The 25,231-nt window shown below is 41.8% G+C and overlaps 1 protein-coding gene across 3 annotated transcripts in view; it reads right to left on the bottom strand.

Annotated features, from left to right (window-relative positions):
• The window catches only part of FRMPD4 (FERM and PDZ domain containing 4), a gene marked incomplete at both ends in the record, with an annotated part of 745,350 nt that overhangs the window by 516,505 nt on the left and 203,614 nt on the right, over positions 1–25,231 (bottom strand). For 2 of the 3 annotated variants that reach the window (XM_082681912.1, XM_082681913.1), the window contains one exon: positions 20,959–20,999. The exons of the other annotated variant lie outside the window; for it this stretch is intronic. In XM_082681912.1, the coding sequence (XP_082538038.1) occupies positions 20,959–20,999 (41 nt within the window). Of the gene's footprint in view, positions 1–20,958; positions 21,000–25,231 lie in introns of those variants that run through there. 3 annotated transcript variants of the gene reach the window in all.

The raw sequence follows: 25,231 nt of genomic DNA, 5'->3' as shown, positions 1-25,231 counted from the left end.
CAATTTCATCAAGGGGAAGGACGATGAATTCAGAAAACTGCATCCAGCTGAACAAAGCCACACAGGATCTACAAAATGTGTGCGAACATACCGCCCCCCCCAAGGTCTACCGCTCCCTCATTTCATAGGTCCTCACCTGCTGGTACAACCTCCCCCCTGATTTCAGATCGCCTTCCTCCACCCCTTTGCAGTAACACCCAAGCTGCAACCCTGCCTATGGCCACATCCACAGGCCAACTTCAGGGCTTTTCAAGGGGAAGTGACATAAGTACTGTAGTATTTATGTATTTCCTAACCACTTAACTTGTGTAAAACTGTGCTAGCATTTTTACGAGGTTCTTATCTTTTTTTTTTTTTTTTTTTTTTTTACTGTGTCACTGACAACGTTTTTTAATACTTTAAGTGCCATACTCTTCACCCATTTTCCCCAAAAGCCTGGCAGGTTCTTATTACACGACTTCGCAATCGTGCTGTAATTTCAAGAACACATGTCGCACTATAGCAGAACTGACTACATCCATCATCCACATCTTCCTCAGCCTGAGAGAGATACGTTACTACCAAATGTCTACAACAGAATATAGAGCACGGAGACACACTGTGGTGGTCCAGGGCAACTGTCGAGGGGAACTGTAGCAGTCCCTAGATCAAGATTTCTGTCACCCCTGGGATGAGGACAAAGTACTGAGAAGACAGGGAGCTCTCAGTTAAGTATGAAGGGGTAAGAACAGTGAGAATGCTCTTGCAATTTCAGAAGTGACTCTGTGGCAGAGACTGGCCAGCTGATCACCAAACCTGTTTCTCCTCTTCATGAGACCCATGACACTACAATTCCCAGTGTCTCACGTGGTTAGATCAGCCTCAGAACGTGTTCTGACCTACAGATGAGAGCAGAGGGGTTACGTGTGCCTTCTTGTCTGCTCCGTCTTCCTTTCAAAATCAGCCTGCTTTATGCACACGAACATGATGTCTTGGAAGCTACATACTGAAGATCACACTGGAGATGACAGATCCACAGATGGAAGGAATTTAGGTCCCTATATCACCACTTGTGTAATAGGGAAGAACAAATCTGACTCCATATTAGATCTGTTTCTTTTACTTTAACCTTTATATTCTGTTGCTTTGAGTTAAGAATGTTGCCTATAGCCTGAAATATACAAAATAGCCCATTCTCAAGGCTCTGACCTTAAAGGGTATAACACTTTTCCATTCCTATGGAGATAAAATGTTGCAGAGCGAAGAATAACATCTGTCGCGGAGATTTACAGCAACATGGTGACCTGACCTACGTGGACAGCTGCAAGAACAAAGGATTCCAGCACCAAGAAGTCTGCCACATCCGACCATGCTGCCCCCCTCAGATGGCCTTTAAAATGCTTTGCTGAAACCCTTCAGGGAGTTGGAGGTTTTGAGGGCATGAGCCACCCGTCTCCTTGCACGGCTCTACAATAAACCTTTCTCTGCTCCAAACTCCGACGTTTCAGTTTGCTTGGCCTCACTGTGCGTTGCGCGCAGGAACTTGCGTTCGGTAACACTTGGAGACCTTATGAGAGCAAGACATAAAGGACTGTGGTATTAGAGACATCACACAAGTTGGAGTTATTTTGTCACAGTAGCTTTACCTTAACTTATTAAATCCAGATAGGCTGGTCAACCTGTCCTGCTCCAGCTTAAATGTTATAGGGTTAATACAGGAGCACTTAATGCAGAGCAGGGGTGTTTAAGAAGTGTGTGCCTTGGATGGACAACAAAGTCCTACTGCAGAGCACAGGGAACTATATTCAATGTCCTGGGATAAACCATCATGGAAAAGAATATAAAAAAGAATGTATATATATATATATGTAACTGAGTCACTTTGCTTCACAGCAGAAAGTAACACAACACTGTAAATCAACTATACCTCAATTTAAAAAAATAAATTAAAAAAAAAGAAGTCATGCCTTTTCTACACAACAGCTTCTCTGCTACTTAGGGGTTAGATAATGGTGAATAAGACCCTCTCTCCTTTCAAGGAATTTACAGTCTAGCAAGAGGAGAGAGAAACGTGGGTGACCATAAAAGATAGTTACAGAGGCAGCAATTCTACTCCAAGCAATATACACAACAGAAATCTGTCCATCAGATCATCCTAAGAAGGCACAAGAATGATCAGGACAGCTCTGATCAATGTAAAAACTGGAAATTCCCCAAATAGCCATCAACGGCAGAATGGATACATCAATTGGGGGTCTTCATGTAATGGGATACTCTACAGCAAGGATACAGCAGACGACCTCTGCACACGAATAGCCAGACACATTCATATGATACCGTTTATACTACGTTCAAAGACAGGCCAAATGAACTGGTGGTGATAGAGGTCAGGATAGTGACTAACTTCAGGAAAAGGACCCAAAGAGGGTCACTGGACTTCAAGTCATATCCTAGCTCTTGAACTGGGTGGTTGTTACATGGGTGTACGCAGTTTGTGAAAATTCACTAAGTATACACACTTATGATTTAATTGTACACGACTATTATGCTTCAATAAACAGTTAACAAAATCACAAGTGTTACTGATGTCAGGACAGCAGTGTGGAGAACGTACCTCAGAGACTCGAAGATTCAATGTGTCCGCAGAGTGAACTGCACTCATTTAGGCAAGTGAGAAACAAGGATGTTTTTCTGGTGGGATGTTTACAACTATTAGGAACCTCTACGTACTTCCTCATCTTGCAGTCCAGCCCGATAACCTCCGATTCAAACAGCAAATCTTTTTTAATTTACTATCTAAGTACACCCTCAAGCCTTAGGCGTCCTCAGGAGTCACATTTACACAGATACTAAAAAGAGTACAAGCAGAATTACAGGGGAAATGGATTTCTCCACTAATGAGAACATCAATGTTTTTTCAATAAATCTCTCCCTATCTACCCTCCGTCCTTTTCTCCCTCCCCCTCCTCATTTTTGCCCTCTCACTCTCTATCTACACATGCGCATACATATGTACATACACATAGGGGAGAATCTACAAGATTCTAATGCAGTCACACCGCTTGACTCACTGAGGCAAGCATTGGCTGTGGGGTTCAACAGGCTCAGGCCACTCCCATTGCAAAAGAAGATTCTTTGCCCATCAGGTCCTGTTGTGGAATCAATGCATGGCCATTTCCAGGGCTCACCATTTCTGTGTTGGTTGATGTGTATTACTTAAAGCCCTGTCAGGACAGAAACCATCTTAGACTAGATGAAGGAAGAACAAAATATTGGCTTGTATAAGTAAACCCACCAAGGTATACTAGCCCCTGGCATGGCCGAATTCAGAGCTCAGATGCCACCAGAGTCCTTTCTCCCAGCCTCTCACTAGATGCTGACTCAGGCTCTTGGCCAGAGGTCCTCTGGGACTGGCACGTATGGCTACAGGGAGCTCTGGGATTACATTCTTAAAGGTTGTCCCCATCGAGGAACAAAGCCCTTCCTTGCCAGCTCAATTCCAAAAACGGTGGGCGAGAGCTCTCATTGGCTCAGCCTGGGTCACAAGGGCTGACAAGCAGCAGCCGTGCCTGGATATTGTGGTTGGCGTGGGGAAAGGGAAGTTCCCAAAGGAAGAGAAGTGACGTTCCAAGAAGAGGGAAGAGTCTCAGGAGGTGGAAAATCACACATCCACAGCCCTAGTATTTTTCAAACATGGACTGCAACTTATTTGGGGGAGGGGGTCATGAAACTAATCAGTGGGCTGCAATCAGCAGAATTTAAAAAAGAAAAAGGGTAAAATAGAACAGAAACAGACTGTATCCAACTCAATATTACTTAGTGAAACTTCTGTTTTAATTATGTGTGTGTGGTATATGTGTGTACTAGGTAACAATGGAAAACAAATTTCTTACAGTCGGTTTTGGATTAAAAAAATCAGAGTAGTTCAATACTCTAGGCAATCATCAAACATCAGATCTGTTTAACGTGTATGCATGTACACCTACCTACTCATCGAAATACTTAGTATATATTTCATACTTACCCCCGTGTCTTCATTTAATGTGATTACGGCTATAGATAATATAAAAAAAGTTTAGCTGAGACATTTTTTTTTTTAACATCTTTTTTTTTTTTTTTTTTGCGGTACGCGGGCCTCTCACTGTTGTGGCCTCTCCCGTTGCGGAGCACAGGCTCCGACGCGCAGGCTCAGCGGCCATGGCTCACGGGCCCAGCCACTCCCCGGCATGTGGGATCTTCCCAGACCGGGGCACGAACCCGTGTCCCCTACATCGGCAGGCGGACTCTCAACCACTGTGCCACCAGGGAAGCCCTAACATCTTTATTGGAGTATAATTGCTTTACAATGGTGTGTTAGTTTATGCTTTATAACAAAGTGAATCAGTTATACATATACATATGTTCCCATATCTCTTCCCTCTTGCATCTCCCTCCCTCCCACCTGAGACACTTTTATTATGAACTATTACACATTATCCAATCAATGAGAAATTAACAATAAGAAATTCACAATTGTAAAATTCTTTTTAATGATACCCAAACAAAAGTGCCTAATAAATTAATTGGTTTTATCATAAACACCAAGAAAAATTACTTTCAATTTACTTAATTGTTTATAATTATCTTTACAAACTTACTTTCAATCACACTATTAATACATTCTTCTTGGAAATAATGTGTTCATTACAGAACAGCATGAAAGAAAAGACCTTTTCAGTTTGTGTAAACTCGAATCCCGTCGTATAAGGAACACAGGGAAGCACACACCCCACTCACGGAAAACTCCGGCCCTGTGAGCTGTTCCTCATGAGGGCAACCACCGTCATCAGCCGATGAGTCAGTGGGTAATTACTAGTTATCCATGTAACCACCCCTTTCTGGAGATCAATTTAGCAAATCCTCTCTGTTCTCCAGAGCTGGCCTAACCAACAGTCATTTCCTCTCCTTCTTTCCTCCCAGAGTCTCAGTTTTGCAGAGGCATCAGATGGCTCTGTGCTGGGCTGGGGGTGGGATGGGGGTAGTGGGAGCTGAGGTCCTCTCCCACACTAGAAACTGGCTCTTAATTCAGAGAAGCCACTGCTATTTTGAGTGAGACAACTCTTCATTATACAGAACTGTTTTGCTCATGTTAGGATGTTTGGTAGCCCTGGTCCCTTCCTGCTATATGCCCATAGGACCCCTGCCCCTAACACCATAAACAGTTGGAACCTTCATGACCATTGCCCAACAGCTGCCCCCGCCCCGGTTGAGAACCACTGGTCAGAGAACCAGGGGTCAGCAAACGTTCTCCATAAAGGGCCACTTGTTAAATATTTTAAGCTTTGTGGGCCATATGGTTTCTGTTGCAACTACTCAACTCAGTCACTGTAGTACAAACGCAGCCATAAATTATACGTAAATGAATGGGTATGGCTGTGTTCTAATAAAACTTTATTTACATAAACAGGTAGCAGACTGTATTTGGTCCACAGATCATAGTTTGCCAATGTCTGCGAGTCTAAACCAGCCATGGTGATTCCCTTCACCAGGAAGATTTAAGAAAGACATGAGACACCATGACAATTCTGGACAATGCAAGATCAAGGAACTCTGCTATGAGGTTTTGGGGAAAGTTTTCCACATTCTCAAATAAGGGAGGCATGGAAGAAACATATCCTGCTCCCTTCTCACCTCTGGCCTTTTTTTGTGTGAAGATATGATAGCTGGAGCTATTGCAGTCACTTTGCAACCACAGGAGGTACAGTCTATATGCTGAGATGGCACATGAGAAAAACAACAAAACCCAGAGCCCTGGAATCCAGTTAACAAACCCTAAAATGGCCCTACCTCTGAATTTCTTATGTGAGAGAATAAATTGGCCTCCTCTTTAAGCTATGTTAGTTGTGTTTTCTATTGCTTGCTGATGACAGCATCTTAACGAATACACTTTGAATTTGATCATAAAGCAGCAAGGGTCATATATTTCTACTGGAATATGAGTATAGTGTCCACATTGACACTTGTTAGCTACCTCCAAAATTCAAGTGTTTATTCTGGAAACAGTAGCCTTGTTGCTGTTCTCCAAGTGCAACTCTGAATAAAAGAGAAAATACTGGAGAAGAACTACATGTTGATTGCTTCCTCAACTTCTTTTCCCTTCTTTCTCCATGCTCCTAGAACCCTAATTCTGAGCATTAGGATCTCTAGGAAGGTGAGCCAGAAATGAACATCTCATTGCCCTTTGCTAGATGTGGCCATGTGATCCATTCTAGTCAAGGAGACTCTAAGGGAAGATCCTCAGCTTCTGCAAAAGACGTTCCTCCATTATTTAAAAAAAAAAAAAAAAAAGCCACACACGGAAAATGCTCACAGTACTCCAGCCACGCCCTGTTTCCTGACTCTGAAGCCAGTCATATGATGATGTGATGCCTGGAGCTGTGGCAACCACTTTACACCATAAGGTAATAAGCACAAAGCTGGTGAATCACAAAGAAGGACAGAGTTTGAGTCAATGGAGCCCAATCCAGGAACCAACTTCCTCTAGGAATATATTGTTTAAGCCAGAGTTAACCAAGCTTTCCTTTACTTGTAGCTAAAATATCCTAACCAATAAACTCATAATAAGAAAGCATTAAAAGGATGACATTTTTTAACCTTAAAACATAGAAGCTATTTAGGTTATACATGAAGTACTAAATATAGATGTCCCTAAATAAGCTACCCATGGTGTAGTGGAGTTTTGATATCCACCTCCTAGGAAGTAGACATGGTAGGATAACCCTGTAGGGCTGGCCCAGGGGAGCCACATCCTCTTCTGTTTCTTCTTCCTCTAAGCAAGCCTACTTTTCCAGTGTGGTTTCTACACTTCCCTTCAAAGCATCCACCCATCATAGTAAAGCAACCAGTGGACAAAGGGGAAAGAGTTTATCACCCTTTTGCTTTGAATCCTTTACTACGTAGCATGTAGGGGTTATTACATCTTCTTTGTGGGAAAGAAAGCAAGCACGGCAGGAGTATATAAACATTTACAACACAATTCCTATTCAATTTGTTTAAAATCTATTTGGGAAGAGAAAATACTGTTCACAGTAGGAACATTTATACAGAGAATCATCTGTAAGTGCAAAGTGATATTATCTAATTTCTCCTTTATGCAGAATTTCAAAAAAAGCCCGGAAAGATAAAAATATTTATATATCTAAATCTGTATCTACATATTCATTTGTGATTGTCTTTCCATCAAGAGCTACTTTTAATGATATTTGATGACATAGGACAGGAGTCAGCAAACTTTCTATAGAGGGGCACCTGTTTTCAGCTTTGTGAGTCATCTGGTCTCTGTAGCAATGACTCAACTCTCCCACCATATCGAGAAAGCAGCCATAGACAACACATAATGGGTGTGGCTGTGTGCCAATAAAACTTTATTTATGGACACAAATTTGAATTTCATATAATTTTCACGTGTCATGAAATATTATTCTTCTTTTGATTTGGGGAACCATTTAAAAATGTAAAAACCATTTTTGGCTTTATACAAACACAGGCTGCAAGGGTTGGACTTGGCCCATAGGCTGCAGTATGCCAACCCCTGATCCCTGACCTAGGACACAGGAAAAATTTAAAATGACTTCTAGGTCAGCATTAAAACTGAGTTATGCCCAGTATAGTTTTATGCATGTATCTTCTTGTGTTTAGGTGATCTTTTAAAAATGTTACCACATATACCTATAATGGCCAGACTCTGATTAAACATATCACTATATTCCAGAGAAATGGAAGTTTATGGAGTTATACATGACCACATCAGTACCAGAGTGACATAAACGAAAGGAGTAAACAGTAGAGAGGCACCAGGCACTTTATTGCCGCCTACGCGTGTTTCATCAACTTAGTTAAATAGCACTCTATTCTTCAGCCTGTCAACATGATCTCAACCGGAAAGCCAAATTATGAACTAATGGCATCATAATCAAATTACAGTCCTAATGGAAACATCCATCAATATATCCCCAGAACATGGTTCTCCAAAAACACCAAGTTGTCCTCTTTGGTGAACAGAAGATAGAGAATACAATTTTTAGGATTGCTGTCAAAATGTAATAAAATTTAAGGTTAAAAAACTTATACTATTCTTTGTTGGGTGGTGGGAGCCAAACGAAAAATATTTTTTCTGTTTATATTCCTATCAGAGAAAGACCTATCTAGATATTAAAAACTGAAGGAATTTTGCGTCAGAGTACTCAATTCTATACAAAAAAAAGCAAGAGATCATTTTTATAATGATATGATTTTTCCAGTTTTATCTTAATTTGCTAACAAAAATTGCTATTAAAATTTTATGTATCTGAAATTTCTGTTACACCTTGTTGATATATATCCTTAATATAGTAAACCATCTCTTATGCTTCATTCATCGTGAACAGAGAAAACTAATTACAGGTTAAAACTGTTTGAGTCAGCAATTTAACTTTTCATCCAGGGCAGATTTTTCAACATTTTATCACATTTTGGGAGATCATGTTTACCTAATTTTTGTTCTTTTGTCTCAGTAAACTTTCTCCCCCCACCAGCTCCCCCAATCTAATAACACTTTTATTAGTTTCTTATGTATCCTTTCAGTATTTTTTAATGTAAATACAACTGTACTGTTGTGTAATTTTCTATGTTCACTTAATAAATACTTCCTGGAGATGGTTCTATACAACTGCATAGAGTGTTCCCTTGTTCTTTATTTTTTATAGCTGCATAGCGTTTCGCGCTATCTTAATCTATGTTCTTATAGATGCATTTCTTAGAATTTGCTTATTCTATGGTAAAATTATGGGAGTTTAGAAATAAATTAAATTTAGAGGGAATATCACGTAATTTCCCCATTATACAAATGTGAAGAAGCAGAGATCTGACTTGCTGGAAGTCTACTGAAGTTCCTGCCACCATTAATCAAGGCTTCCATCCCCAAATGCCTCAAATTTTCTCATTAGGTTAACTTCTATGACAAATGCTGCTTGTCAACTTTAATACCTTTGAGGAACCAGAATGCCCACAATTTTAGCATGAAATTTAAATATCATTTTAATGGCATCTCAAATTACCTTGTGACTTTTATGAGTTTTGAAATACTCAGTATGCTATTGTTATCATAAAAAGTATGCTCAAGAAACCCAAAGACTTCACTGCAAAGATATTCATTACATTATTATCCAAAGCAAAACACTGGAAAGGGTCTAAATTTTAATTAAATAGGAAGTCATTCAGTAAACTGTAGTATATATGGCTGTTTATTTCATATTTATAAAAACATTTTAATGATATAAGAATATAATATTTTTAAAAATTTAAGTATAGAATTGTGTATACAGGATATTAACTATGTAAAATAGATGGAAAGGTTAAAGAAAATAGACAACAGTGATTATATCTGGCTGGTATAATTTCAAATATTTATATATATATATATTTTTCCTTTATATATTCTATATTCTCAAAAACTTTTTACAATAAAGTTATCTTCTATAATCAGAAAAATCATGTTAAAATCCTATTGATATTATTTGGACCCTTGGATTTATGTGGGTACCCTATCTCACTTTTTCGAAATTCAAATTTGTTAATAATATAATCCTAGGGCTCAAAAATCAAAAGAAAATAAAAATATAATGTGTGGATGGGGACATGGGAACCCACCCGTGTCTCCTATCTACCCGGTCCCTCTCACCCATAATCCCCTGTAGCCCTACTTTACAGAGTTAAATACTGTTCTTAGTTTTTTGTGTATCCTTCTGGTCATTCTTATGCAAACACAGTAAATATATACATCAAATTCCCCTGCCTTTTTATACAGCTTTGTACCTTACTATTTTCACGTAACAATAAATATATGAGAGATCTTTGGATGTCACTGCATATAGAGCCAGTCCTGTTCTTTTTCCCCACAGCCATACTGCATTTCATGTTAATTTTTCAGCCAACTTCTCATCATTCAGTATGATATTTGAAAAGAGCAATATAAAACCTAACCCTAGGTCAAATATGTGCACTTCAACAAGACAATGCCTTTCCTTCAGTATAGTGACGATTCCACTTGCTAGTTCTTTATTTCCTTTTCCAAATACACTGTATGCAAGATACCCTGATCACATTTTGTTTTGTTTTTTTTTAACTGAAGTATAGTTGATTTACAATGTCCTGTTAGTTTCAGGTGTACAGCACAGTGATTCAGTTATATATATATACATATATATATATATATACACATATATATATACGTATATATATATTCTTTTTCAGGTTCTTTTCCCTTATAGCTTATTACAAAACACTGACTATAGTTCCCTGTGCCATACGGTAGGTACAGTAGGTCTTCGTCATGGATTCTTTACTATCACATTTAAGTACCTAAAACTCTCATTATCAAATCTTTAAGTATGTTACAAATATTGTGTACAATTCTTCCCTAGCAGTAGAGAAACAATGTGTATAACTGGACAAGACTAGGATATTCAGGACTAGAAGAAAGGGAAAGAAAACAAATGTGAGACTGTTGAGGATCCAGGCTCAGATGGATGGCTGGGTCCCAACCTGCAGGGTTAGGCAGTGGTTCACTGCCAAGTGTCCAACAGGCACAATGAATGAGCATTGACATCAGATCCTAAAAATCAGGAGCAGTCCGATCTGCTGAATGAAGTACAGAAGCAGGCATATCTGTGATAATCAATACTTGACTTCATGAGGAATACAGCATGCTTTCACTCTGATTCATTCATAATTCACCAAATACTTTCTCAATATGTACTCTGAACCAAGAAGTTTAGTAAAAGCCCCCTTTGGGGCTTCCCTGGTGGCGCAGTGCTTGAGAGTCCACCTGCCGATGCAGGGGACGCGGGTTCGTGCCCTGGTCCGGGAAGATCCCACATGCCGCAGAGCGCTTGGGCCCGTGAGCCATGGCCGCTGAGCCTGCGCGTCCAGAGCCTGTGCTCCGCAATGGGAGAGGCCACAACAGTGAGAGGCCCGTGTACCGCAAAAAATAAATAAATAAAAGCCCCCTTTAGGGGGTTTGCCCTCAAAGAGCTCATAAAAGAGATACAGTGGCAAACTGGACTCAATTGTAATATCATATGTACCAGTCAACTACTGCCATGATAATGCTGCATAACAAACCTCCCCAAAACTCAGTGTCATCCAATAATACGTACCTGTTTTCATGATCACAGGTTTTCAGGATGATGCTGTGCCATGAATCTAGCTTCTGGAACCAGCAGGCCAACCCAGGCAGTTCTTCATACAGTAATGTTATAAGCAGAAAAGAAATGCACACTGCCTCTTAAGGCCTTCTACCCAAGCTGATGCTCTGACTCCTGCCTGTGTTCTATTGGCCAAAGTAAGTCACAAGCCCAACAGCAATAGGTCAGGGAAGGACACTCCACCTCTAACAGGAGGAACTGTAATGTCACATAGAAAAGGCTTGGATTCAGGGAAGGTTTAAGAATTGGGAACAAAAGTGCAATCTACCACAGTGAATAAATGCTATGATAAAGTTAGGGCACATGATGCCTAGCAGAGACTCGGTACACAGCTAGACTAAATTTCCTAGACACTCTCACTTTTAGATATGCCCAGGGTTCCAGTTAATGAAGTGTGGGTAGAAAGATGTACTTCAATTCCAGGCATGGTCCTTCAAAACCTCCCATCCAGTCTTCTCCCATTTCTCTCCCCTCATCTGTCAGCTGAACCTTTGTGGGCAGGGCACCCTTGAATCGCATACTGAAGAGGAGAGAGCCTCCATCTTCTGGGAGCTCTGAGTGTGTGCAGCAGAGCTCCCTCAATCCATCAGGAAGCCCTATTAGGGGCTCCAAGTGATCAAGAAATAAACCACTTATTCTCAAATTGAGGGGTTAATCTGCTAAAGCAGTTAGATTATTTTAACTAACAAAAGATGCTAATCAAGCCATTTAACCCAGGATTGGGGAGTTGGAAAGGCTACATGGAACAAGCATAGATTACAAACTTAAAGAAAAGACAAATGGTCGTTTTCTAGGTAAAAAGGGGGCAAGGTAAAGATTGTTCCAGACAAAATGACGAGTATATTTAAAGGCTCAGAGGTGTGACACCATTTAGGACTCCTAAAAAAGTTCAATATAGTTAGAGGTAGGGTGTGTGTGTGTGTGTGCACCTGTGTGTTTGGGGGTTGAAAAGGAAGTTAATTAAGGCTAGGGCAAAATGACAACTTTCCAAAAATAAGACACCCAAAGGAAACGGGGGGCCAACCCCAAAAGGGCGGAGATAAAGACTGTGGATTTTCCCCTAGGGGCATTAAGGAGCAAAGAGATAGAGAGGATCAGATCTGCACTTTAGAAAGCTTCTAAATTCACCTCCAAGTCGTATAGTAAGTGCTAACAACAGGTAAAGACCCCAGAGTGGGCGGGCAGGGCTGGCTGGGTGCGGGGTGTCTCCCCAGGCGCAACTCCCTTTCCACCTCCTAGCAAAGCAGGCAGACACCCAGGGTACGGCTCTAGCCACAAAGGGGAACTTGAGTCCTGGGCAGAGAGCTCAAGGAAGAAGAGTAAAATGCTCCTGTCAAAGGCCGAGAGCAAATATTGTAGGTCTTGTAAGCCACGTGGTCTCTGTCATTACCATTCAACTCTGCCAAAAGCAGCCACAGACAACACGGAAGCAAATGAGCATGGCTGTGTTCCAATAAAACCTTATTTACAAAAACTGGCAGGAAATGAGTAAATGAAAATAGAAGTAAACATATCAGGTGGACTAGAGCGTGCCAACCTGTGCCCTAGGCCACAAAGGGAGGCCACAGAGGGAGGCAATGCCCTGAGCCCTGAGCCATAATGCAGGTGGACAAAACTAATCCTAGACTTCACCCTCTGTGTCCCTGAGACTGCCCCTGCCCCTGCCTTGACCCTAAGACTGGTGATGGGACTGTGATTTTCATAAGAGACGAGCACTCTGCACTCCAGTTAGAGGGCCGTTGTAAACTCACCATGGTTAGATGTATGAGCCAATGTAAAACAGTCTAGGGTTGGCCAGATGGCTTCATGCTCTCCACTACAGCAATCTTCCACCAGTTAAATAATCGTGCCAGTTAAATATATAAATATGCTCCTTCCTACATTCGGTGGGTGAATTTTAAGATTAATTTGAAAAACTCTGGACTATTATGTTCTTTAAGGCTCATCTTTGTGAGATAATTATCATGTCCTTATCTTCAGTTAAGCAAATCTCACACAATCTTTGAAACATGTGAAAACAACCAAAATAAACATTAAAACCCTATAGCAATTTGGAATTGTAGGGAAATTGCTTTTCCTTTGCTTTTCGTTTTCAAACTTGAGATACATTTCTTTCATAAAAATAACAGTATTTTCCTATCATTCAAAAAGGACTTCGTAAAATAAAAACTTACTGACACCTATAAAAACTCATTGTAGCATCATACTAATTTTGCTTGTTGAGCTTATAGCAGTAAAACACAGAGTTCTTAGAAGTCCAAGTTGATGACTTTTAAACCATTAATCATAGAAAACAAAAAAACTGCTTCAAATGTCAAAACAAAAATAGTTGATTCTCTGAGAGCTAGTCTAAGAGTAGGCCATTTATTTTTAACTTGTACACTCCTTTCCACTCCTGAGTTACTGACCCTGATCACTGTTCGGCTCAACAAGTTACGATAATTCATTTGTAATAAGTATTAGAATGGGTTGCACATGACTTTACTTACTTATTACTTAGTATAGAGTATTCATTGTATGCCAAATTCTGTAACCATACTTGAAAATGCATTTCTAAAACAAAAGTGCAGGAGGAAACCCTCTCATCTCTTTGCCAGGAAAAAATGGGAATGTTAACTTTGTTATCTAAAACTAAGGCTTAGGTTTCTTCAAGATACTTTTCACAGCTTAAGTACATAATGACCTAAATTGTTCAGAAGCAAGGTTGCATACTTTTGGTATGCCTTTGCTATAAAGAACTAAAGGCATATAAGTGATCTCATACGATATTTGTCTTTCTCTTTCTGACTTACTTATTAGCTCAGTATGATAATCTCTAGGTCCATCCATGTAGGTGCAAATGGCATTATTTCAGGAGTGGGGGCCGGGGAGGGATGGATTGGGAGTTTGGGACTGGCCAATGCAAAGTATTATATATACAATGGATAAACAACCAAGTCCTACTGTAGAGCACAGGGAACTATATTCAATATCCTGTAATAAACCATAATGGAATAGAAAAAAATTTGAAAATTACAAAAAAAGAACTAAAGGCAGCCTAGCTTTTCATTACAATGCTCTCAATCAAATCATAAGAAAGTCGGGTTAAACTCAACTGCAAATTAATACAGCCTACCTCAAGTCCTCTGTCTACAAGTAAATCCACTTATCTAGTTTTCTTTCCATGTGGAAAAAGATTAATGAAAGTCATGAACAATTAGGAGCGGGTGGCTCAAGTGTACGGTAAGGAAATACCAGGCCTTCTCCTGTGGACTTATCAGCTCTCCGCGCACGTCGGTTGAGGCCATACAAGTACTGTTGCCCATTCTTTTTCCATCCATGTCAAACTAGAAGGTGAAAGGCTTATGGAAGGCAAGTATCACTCTAACAAGTATCTCTCCAGCCCAAAGACAGTGGGTCAACTTAGTGACCAAAGAATAAGCATACAAAGTTGTCCCCAGTGCAACGAATACCACTAGGGCAATTATGTGCACTTCTGACGGTCAGTGTCCCTACAGTTAAGTAAGTAATTTGAGATCAGAAGTTTAATAAAGATAAGGGCTACATTAACGGTGAATGTACACTGGTGAATGCACGTATTTAATATGCTAAATTTAATAAGTGTTGACAAAGTTTCTCTCCTTAAAACAAACTCTAGCCAGGCTCCTCTGAGCTCTCCCTCAACTATGCCTCAACCTTGGCCTTTAAAGACCGGGACAAACAGTAACTTAGTTTCTTACAGCGCAAGGCTACATCCCTACAATGACTCCAACTCCCCTGAAAGTGCCTGTTGGAGAAAATTCAAGGCTACCAAAGAAGTGACTATTCCAGTCCACACCTGAAGATGGGGCCCCTGTCTCCCAGTCTCTGTGGGACGGCAGGAGTCTAACTTCGGTAACAGCCAGTTAACAAAGCTAGATGGGTTTCACATGGACCAGCCCCCTTCTTGCTTTTTGTAATTTTTCAGTTCCTTGCCTGTACTGAGCCCCAGCGCTCTCCCTCCCTATTCCCTCATTCTTCCTTTAAAATGCCCAGTCGCCTGTGTACAATTGGAAGTCATGTTCACACCAGCCTCTTTTCCCTATTGTAATAGTATATTATAATAGTATATTAGTATATTACTTAGTATATTACTAAGGTAATAATACTCGCCACTTTAGTATCTGGCTTTGCTGATCTTTGACACTGTATTTGCTTATGCTTCTGCCCACACACACGTGCTGATAATATAAAGAAGAGAAAATAGGCAAAGGCACTGTTTCACCCAGGAGTCAGCAAACTGTTTCTGTAAAGGGCCAGATAGTAAATATTTCAGGCTTTGCCGGCCATAAGGTCTCTGGAGCACCTATTCAACTTCGCCGTTGTAGGGAATTCCCTGGCGGTCCAGTGTTTAGGACTCGGCGCTTTCACTGCCGTGACCCGGGTTCAATCGCTGGGGGAGCTAAGATCCTGCAGACTGAGCAGCGTGGCCAAAACAAACAAACAAAAAACTGTTGTAGAGCAAATGCAGCCGTAGACAACCAGCAAATTCATGAACACAGATAGTTGTGTTCCAATAAAACTTTATTTATGGACACTGACATTTTAATTCCATATTATTCTTATTTTGGTTTTTTTAAACCATTTAAAAATTTAAAAGAAAATTTAAAACCATTCCTAGTTCACAGGCTATATGAAAACACTCAGCAAGCCAGATCTGGCCCACAGGCCATAGTTTGCCAATCCATGGTTTAAGGTATTAATAATTTTCTTTCCTTGCTATGACTAGCTTTCAAAGTTCAAGATTATTTGATGGTAAGAGTGGTAGATTTAAGGACTGTATTTCTCAACAAACTAAAAAATGCTCCTTATTTTTCTCATTGAGCCAAATATGAAATTAGTGGGTTTAAGTCCATTCCTTAAAGATAAATTTCTAGTTCACCAATAATGGATATTCTCTCATAGTTAAACATCCATGCAAACTCCAAATGGAATAATAAAGTTGAAGTCTGTGTGTGTATGTAATTATTAGAGAAATGCAAATCAAAACAACAATGAGATATCACCTCACACCCGTCAGAATGGCTGTCATCAAAAAGTCTACAAACAACAAATGTTGGCAACGATGTGGAGAAAAGGGAACCCTCCTACACTGTTGGTGGGAATGTAAATTGGTGCAGCCACTATGGAAAACACTATGGAGGTTCCGTCAAAAATTAAAAATAGAACTACCATATGATCCAGCAATTCCATTGCTGGATATATATCTGCCAAAAAAAACTGATAACACTAACTCAAAAAGATACATGCTCCCCAATGTTCATAGCAGCACTATTTACAATAGCCAAGATATGGAAGCGACCCAAGTGTCTATCAACAGATGAATGGATAGAGAAAGAAGATGTGGTATACATATATGATGGAATATTACTCAGCCATAAAAAAGAATGAAATTCTGCCATTTGCAGCAAAGTTCATGGACCTAGAGAATATTATGCTAAGTCAGACATAGAAAGACAAACACTGTATGATATCATTTATATGTGGAATCTAAAAAATTAAAACGAATGTATAAAGCAAAACAGAAAAAGACCCACAGATATAGAAAACAAACTAGTGGTTACCAGTGGAGAGAGGGAAGGGGCAGCAGGATAGGTATAGGGGATTAAGAGATACAAACTACTATGTATAAAATAGGCAACAAAGATATACTGTATAGCACAGGGAGTTATAGCCATCATCTTGTAATAACTTTTAATGGAGTATAATCTGTAAAAATACTGAAACACGATGCTGTACACCTGAAACTAATATAACATTGTAAATCAACTATACTTCAGTAATAGAGGGAGAAAGTCAGAGAGAGAGAACGAACAGGTGGCAAGTTCATAAGCAGAAAGTGAGAATTTCCAGGTCATGCTTTTAAATTACAAGTAAGTTTCACTTCATCTGACAATCTATATCAAATTCTGATAGCAAGAAGGTAAATTCACTTGCCCCAAAGAGAAAGAGAGTGATGCTTGAAATGGTACATAGCCTGAACTAGACATCTTCCCCAGTACAGCTAACGACTAGACTTTCACAGCTGCAAACTAGCAACCCCCGGGAAAGTAGAGTTAAATATTCCTAAAACAGGAATCTAGTTCTGTTATGAAACTGTTCATCATTTCACCTCAGGACAGCCACGAAAATCAGGAGAACTCAGAAAGGAGTCAGACGATGAGCAAGTAGCATTTTTAATAAAATTCAAATCCAGAGTCTTTGGGAGTTTTTCGTTGCTAGCCTCCAGTCACTATTATCAGCAACATTAATGCAATTACTTGGGTAAAAAGGGAGATGGGAAAAATCTGACCTTTGCATTGCTTCTTTAACTTCCCTTTTTCCCTAGGAAATATTTAATTCTGAATAAGGTAAAGGTAAAAAAAAGTTTAGTAGTCTCTAAAAAGGTTTTACATAAAATCTGAGGAAACTATATATATATATGTATATATTTTTTTTTCTTCCTCAAATGTATACTTGGAACAAAATTAGCACACTGTATTATTTGTCACTGCTATATACCACAAAACCCATACAACTGTTAAGACAATGTAAAATAAAGCAGCCCCCAAATTTACCTAATACTGCGAGAAATAATCTTCACATTAATAATTCGGACCAAATCATTATCTCAAAGTGTGGCATTTTGCTTAAAGAAATCTTCATTTTTTCAATCCGTGAACGCACTGCTCAGTTTAATAGCACCCCTATGAGTTTGGGGTCTCAAATTTCTTCCCTCAGGCAAAGGGGGCATAATCATATGTTTTTCTACTGAACTGCATTCTTCTATAAACATTTCAAAGAGTGCATCTGCTTTACAGATGAAACAGTCGATACAAAGAACAGTAACAATAAAAATATATGCCTATTTTGTAAGGCTCTCATCTACAAGGATGGAAAATGATATATAACTGTTACCAAGGAAACAGTGAAGTAAAATTGCATGTATCAAGCAGTTTAATAACCAGAAAATTAAAAGAACAAGGAAAAAATCATCTCCAGATAGAACCATGACACATTGTGCCACCCACAATGGATGCGATCAAGGGTCACAACTCAAAAGATGATGTAAAGGGTCCCAACCTGCCAGCTATTCCAATGCTTGGCAGGCTTTTTTTTTTTCTTTTCTTTTTTTAAATGATGGTTATAAGATGTAACTGGATTCTTGAGGGGCAATTTGAATTCCGACTTTTCACATAATTAAAAGAGCATAGATTCTGGTAACAAGTGGTTAAATGCAGGTCCTTTGAAAGTCAAAACATGCTGTTTATTTATTCCAGTGTGGATTAATTTTCTCTTGGAATTCTCTGTAATTACCACTTTCTTTACTCACCGGTGGGACAGTTAGCAAATATCAGACAGCAAATGCTTTCTGAATTAACATTTAGAAACTCGAGTTCAACTCGCTTAGGAGCCAAAGGCAAGGCTAAGGCCTGGGATAACCCTGTGCGTTCACCTCTAAACCAGGAGAATTTTAAGCACTCAAGTAACCACGCTGATCAAAGCTAAATCCTTTAGGAAGATTATCCATTCTGAAATCAGGAAAATCCTGCAGTGTTAGCACTTTTATACTTCACCTTTGAGAAAAGAACTTGATTTCTGTAACGGTGTTTAAAACACACACACAAGACTTTATTCCTTCAAGAGCAGAAACAAGCAGCTGCAAACATGTGTTTCTGCATGCTGATGACCCTCCAAAGGTGTTTCTATCTCAGCTTGGGGACAATCGTTGAGCTCACACTGAGAAACAAGAAGAATTCTTAAGGAAGGGAGATTTCTTAATCGGCACATAAGCTCAGAACATGTGCAGCTTCTCTCTTTAGAATAAACACTCTATTTGGATCACATTAAGGATAGAAAGTGAAATTCACACTCATTTACTAAATTTTAACCTCTCTTTAAAATAAGATACTAATCCCTCACAGCCTGGCTTGGGTTTGCAACAACTCAGATTTGTGAATATCACGAGGGCATCCTAGAATTGTAAAAGAGCATAAAACATCTTTTCACTGATACACAGCACTGTCTTCTCCCAAGCTCCAAAGTTTAAGGACGAAATCTAGGCTCTAGATGTTTTGTTAATCTTAACGTTTTTAGCATTTGAGGCAACCGACATCTATCTTGGTTACTTTGAACTATACTATATTGGTTGAACCTCTCTTTCCCTTGGGCAAGCTCTCTGTCCGTCCGCAACTGCTAAACTATTGCTCACAGCCGTTTCCCATCCACGGTTCATGATTTGACAGCTGTTTATAATCCAGCCATAGGCAGCAGTGTGCAGGAAGTTAATAGAAAAGAGGTGTGAAGCCACGGCCCTCAATGATATAGATGTGAAATCAAACAATTTGCCACACTACAGTCATCCACCGCCCAACTTACTAGTCTTCTGATATGCAGGGCAATACCTCTTGGTGGGTGGACATACTTACCCATCAACTGTATACCTCAAGACTTACCCATCAACTGTATACCTTCCAAGACTAAGTTACACTGCGGCCCTCTCCCTGGGAAATCTGCTTGTAACGTTAAGACACACCCATGTGAGTAGAGAAGAAAGGTGGAGATGGGCAAGAAGAACAAATAAAGACCTGTGGATGTTGGAGACAGGCCCATCTGAATGGCAACATCCAAAATGAATGTTTCTGAAATGGCCCAAACGTAATTTAGCAAAGTCAACATACATTTCTGACTTGGGCTATCTGACACTACTCACTCTTGCCTCATGCAATCAACACGTCCCACCCTAACACTAATTATTCTCTCACGACTGCAAGCAAGTCTAAAGTGTGCCCTAAAGACCTCTGCGGTCTCCCTCCTAAGGTCGGTCTCCCTCCTAAGGTCGAGGTAGTAGCTGCTGTCAAGAGCTCAGGGGGAAGAAAGCCAGTGCTTCCAGGGACTTGGGCAGAGAAGATGGGGCATGTCTTCTAAGACTTCTCACACCTGGCTCTTGCCACTGAATGCCACGCTACAAGAAGCATGGACCTACTTCCTGGGGTTGCTTAAGTCTTTGGAAGCTAAGCAGGACAGGAGACCTAGGAGGAATGCTCTGACCAGGTAAAACCTAGGCACCCAAAGAGTGGAAATGTTCCTCCTTTATCAGCACTGCCCGACAAATCTGCCTGAATTGATGATTTTTCTTCCGTTTCAACAACATGGCCACTTGGAAGCAAATGTCGAAATCTCTCCAGGCTTAGAACTACATAGTCACCCAAAGAAAGGCTAAAGGTCTTTCTCTTCTGTCTCCATGACTTCAGCATCTAGGTCACTGCTGGGAACACCTGACAGGTTACCTGGGTCAACCTCCAAGCTGACTTTTTGGGGGTGTGGAGGCCCAATTTAGGGGTGGGGGCAGGGGGTCGCTTTTGGTCACTGTCGCTTGGAAAGCAGGAACCCAAGCTCTAAGCACTTCGGGCTTTTCCTAGCAGGAGCGATTACAACCATCTTCTCTTAGCCCTGAATTATACATGTGACCCCAAGCGCCACTGGGGCTTTTCCTAAGGGAAAACAAACTCGTGAATACTGCTCTGTGCGTGAGGGCGTGTGTATCTGTGTGTGTGGTCTACAGCCGTAGCTACACAAGCCCCACCAGCCAGTGAGAGAGAAGTTGAACGCGGCAGCCCCTGGCCACCTCGCTTCAGTCCTAGCTTAAGCCCAGCTGCTCTCTCCGTCTTTGGCTTCTCCCCGAGGCTCCCGAAAAATAAAGCACCAAGTTGCCCGCGGCGGGGGCCCCTGGGTGCACGTGAACCGGCGCGGCCCCTACCTCGAGAGCTTTGCAATCTTCACAAAGCTGAAGACATCCATGCAGGCAGCCGGGGACCCCGAGCGCGGCGGCTCCGTCGCCCCTTGTCACGCCAGCAGCAGCGGCAGCCTCGGCAACCGCATGGCCGGCCGGGACCTCAGCGCGCCCCGGGGCTCGAGTGGCGGCGACAGCGGGTGGCGGCGGCGGCCCCGGAGAGCCCGCACCTGGAGGCGGCGGCTGCTACCCCCCTCCGGCCGCGGGCTGCGTGTGCATCCCCGGACAGGACCATTGATGGGCGCCGGTGTCGGGAAAACTCAATGGAGAGGGGGCCGGGCCGGGGGCGAGGGGCGGGGGCGGGGAGCGCGGCCCGGGGACGGCCGGGCGCCCGGGGCAGGCGAGGCCCGGACGCTGGGCGCTGCTTCTGCTCCCCGCGTGCCGAAGAGCGCAGACTGAGCCGAGAGGCGGCGGGCGAGCCCGGCACACGCGCGCGCACCCCTCCCGGCACTGCAGCTGCCTCCCTGCCTCCTTCCCCGAGCCGAGTCCCTTCTCCTCTCCCCACCCCCAACCCGCGGGGGCGGGGGGGGGCTCTCCTGTCACCCGCTGCGTGTGCCTCCGGATCCGAAAGATCTGATCTAACCGTCTCGGACACACCGGGGCCGTGAACGCTGCCCCCTCCCTCCCCAAACCTAGCGAGAGCCGGGCCACCGCAGATTGCCCAATGCCTCGGCGTGTTCCATAAACAAAACTAGCGATCGGGAAGGAGCGGGGATGGTCGAGGCTGGATCTTTATTGAAGGGGAAGGGGAGGAGGACGCCCAGCGCGGCGGGCTGGATTTGGAGAGCGCACAGTTCCCACTGCTTCCCCCGAACCTCTGGAGCGAGACGTGACAGCTGGGCTGGCTGGGAAGGTGTGTCTTTGGACAGCAGCACCAGGAGGGAGTCGGAGAAATAAGAAAATAAGAACCGGAGGCATTGGGGGGGGGGCATAACACACAGCTGCTTCTCACTAGACGGGCATGAGGGTCCCAGGAGCCAGCAGCGTGGAGACTAATAGGAATGGGTTCCGAATCTAAAGGAAGAGGAAGAGACGAGAACGGGGGTCTGGCAGGCAGAGCAGCCGCTTTCTCAAATTCAGCGGTGGGTGAAGATGGAAAAAACCTTACTCAAAAGACAAAAACCAAAAACCAAAACACAAAAATATAAACACATACCTTAGGCAGAGTAAACTCCAAGTTGCAGCCATTTAGAACTCCTAGCCTTCTCTTTTACGTAATCTGGGATAATCGCCCCTCTTCATTAACTCAGTTTTATCTCCCGGGAGGTTCTGGCTTCCTCGGGCCCCTTTTTCTTGTCTTTCTCTTGGAGACTCAAGGCCTCTTCTCCAAAATCCTTTAAAATTTCTTCCCAGACTATATGAAGGTCAGATGTCTGCACAAAGTGTGTTCTCCCACCCAGAGGCGTTCACCTGATGGGAGGGCCACCGCAAAGAAAAGATGCCACCCCCGAAATGTTGGAGGATCTGGCCAGCCCGCTTCTAGCTCTCCAAGGGGATTAGAGAAAACAAAATAGGTTTAAAGTTCCCAGACTTCTGCTCCTATCCTGGTCTGTCGCTGTATTTAAAGTCTTCAGTATTCAAGCCTAGTACTTCCAGTTTTTTTTTTTTTTAAAGGCATTTCTTTCAAAAATTAAACATAAAATCAGTAGCAATCTGAAAAATCTAAATGACTTGAAACTCAGGCACAAAATTCCATTATTTTAAAAATAAATAGAATCAATTTTCCTTTAGCTTCTTATAGATAGACTGGTTTAATTTCATGAACGGGGTACTACTCATGATCAGAGGAGGCAAGAAGGGCCTTGGCTTTTGAACCCCCTATTGTTTGTGTAAAATAATTATACTTTGGGTCTGCACTGTGCTTGGGAATTTTGAAAGCGCTTTTGCATCTGAGTCTCATAGCAACCTCGTCATATAAGTAAGGCAGCATATTTAAAAAAGAGAAATCTTTTATTTTTACGCCACAATCTATTCTCAATGTACTACCGATGAGTTTTAAACGTGGGTCAGATAAGGTTAGTTGTCTGATCCGAACTCTGCAACAGCTCTCCATTGTCCTTGGAGCTGAAGCTGCACTCCTCCAATGCCCAGTGAGGCCCTAGATGCCTGGCCCCTGATCTCTCTGACCCCATCTATTACTCCCCACTTCCGCCAGCCCCACTGCCCTTACTAAGCTCCAGCAACACTGGCCTCATTGCGTTCTTCAAACTCTGCAGGTACCCTCCCACCTCCCACCTTTGGCTCTTCACAGTGGTTGTCCCCTTGGCCTGGAATGCTCTTCTGTCAGATATCTGCATGGCCAGCTCCTCCACCCTGTCAAGTCTTTGTACAAACATCACTTCCAAACAGCCACCTCTGAAAAGCCTCTTCAGAACTGCAAGACCCACCACACCCTGAGACTCTGAGGCTTCATTAACTGTTTTTTTCCCTTGTTTCCATAGCACTTATATTCCATAGCACTAGTATATATATATATATATATATATATATATATATATATTCCATAGCACTAGTATATTATATAATTTATTTTTAGGTCTGTTGCTTCTTGTCTGATTCTTTTGCTGGAATAAAAGCTCCACAAGGGCAGGGATCTTTTTTGGTTTTGGTTTTTGGTGGTTTTTTTTCACTGATGGATCCCAAATGCCTAGAACAGTTCCCTGGATGTAGAAGGACCTTAATAGATATTTGTTGAAGGAATGAATTTTATGCTCATTAGATTCACAGCCAAAACAATGCTGGCCAAGCATCCCCAGCGGGTACTGCTGCTTCTCTGACCTCACTGCTGATGTTCGGCCATCTCCCACTACTCCTCCATCCCCAGCATCCTTCATCCTCCTTTGGATTGCTAATGATAACAATGAAGGCCCTCATATTCTCCAGTTAGTTTTCCCCTTCAGCCTATCTACCTCTCCCCAGGAGAATGGCCACCAAAACCTTCCCTCATCTCTGAGTCAACATCTGGCAGCAAAGACCAGCTCTTGATCGGGAAAGGGCAGTAAAGCAATGCTTTTGGAGAATGTGTTTTGAAAAAGTGCTCCACTCTGACAACAGAACAGTTGGGATGCCCTTTTAGAAAAGATAACCCTATTAATCAAGAATTATTCCAGATACCAAATAGCTATTTATTCAACAGTGAAAGTGACAGGAAATAGGCATTGTGTTTACTTGTAGAGAGACAGCCTTCCTTCAAGACATCTGGTCTACCTGGAACAGCTTGGTGGGCTTTCAATCTGTGCTAATTTGCACGCTACAGTTATGAATGGTGCAGAAGCCGACTCTCCACAGCCTAATTGCCACCAGGGGGAAACAACTGGCTTCTCCAGGTCTTTATCCTCCTCTGGTACATTAATTATCTAGAATGTTTTCTAATGGATTGATATATTTTTTAAAGTGAAGAGATTCTCCCCATCCTCCTTTGTTTTTCATTGACATAAAAATGGAAGAATCTGCTCCTTTGAAACAACCAGTTTCACAGCCAGTTTATACCTTTAAGCTCTCTTGGCAGAGAGACAAAGATTTGAGTAGCTGGTCTCCAGGCCCTGTTCCCTCTCTGTGCCAGGTGTGTGCAGCAGAGGTTGGGATAGGTTTCTTTGTCTAGCATGAAATGGATCTGCCTAAAACAAAGAAAAACCAGTGAGTGGCATTTGAGTACATATGGGATTTTCTGAGGTTTTATTTTCAGCCTGAAGACTCTCTAAGGGCCCTTATAAATCTTATAGATATTCACCCATTGGAAGCTGTACTACCAGCCCTGAGAATCTGTTTAATTTGCTTTACTTGTCTCCAAGTGACATTCGGTCATTTCCGAAAACAAAACACTTTCAAACACTGTTGAATGTATTCACAAATAAGAGACCTAAGGGCATCAGATCCACAGCAAGTCATTTAACTTCTCTGAGACTCAGTTTCCCCACCTGTAAAATGGAAATCATAATGTATTCCTACCTTACCTAGAATGAGCCCTTGAGGTTGAATACCAATTCAGAGTTGAGTACACGTGAATTGAGGCACATGGTTATTAACTCCGGAAGGATTTCCACAACTGTCTTGAGCCTTGGCCGTAAAAGTTTCAGCCCCTAAGATCATTACTTTGAAGGTGAAAACATTTGCTTTGATTGCTTTGATTGATCAGAGGTGGTGTTTTGCCTAAAAATCAATCTCATTGCTGCCTGGTCAGTCACCAAAGCCCTAAGCAGTAGTATCTTTTCTGCTCTGAGGGCTTCTCAGGGAAAAGAGG

This window comes from Grampus griseus (genome assembly GCF_964374135.1).
Source record: "Grampus griseus genome assembly, chromosome: X".
Taxonomy (NCBI): Eukaryota; Metazoa; Chordata; class Mammalia; order Artiodactyla; family Delphinidae; genus Grampus; species Grampus griseus.
Note: the sequence above shows the minus strand (reverse complement) of the source record. Positions and strands in the feature narration are given on the sequence as shown.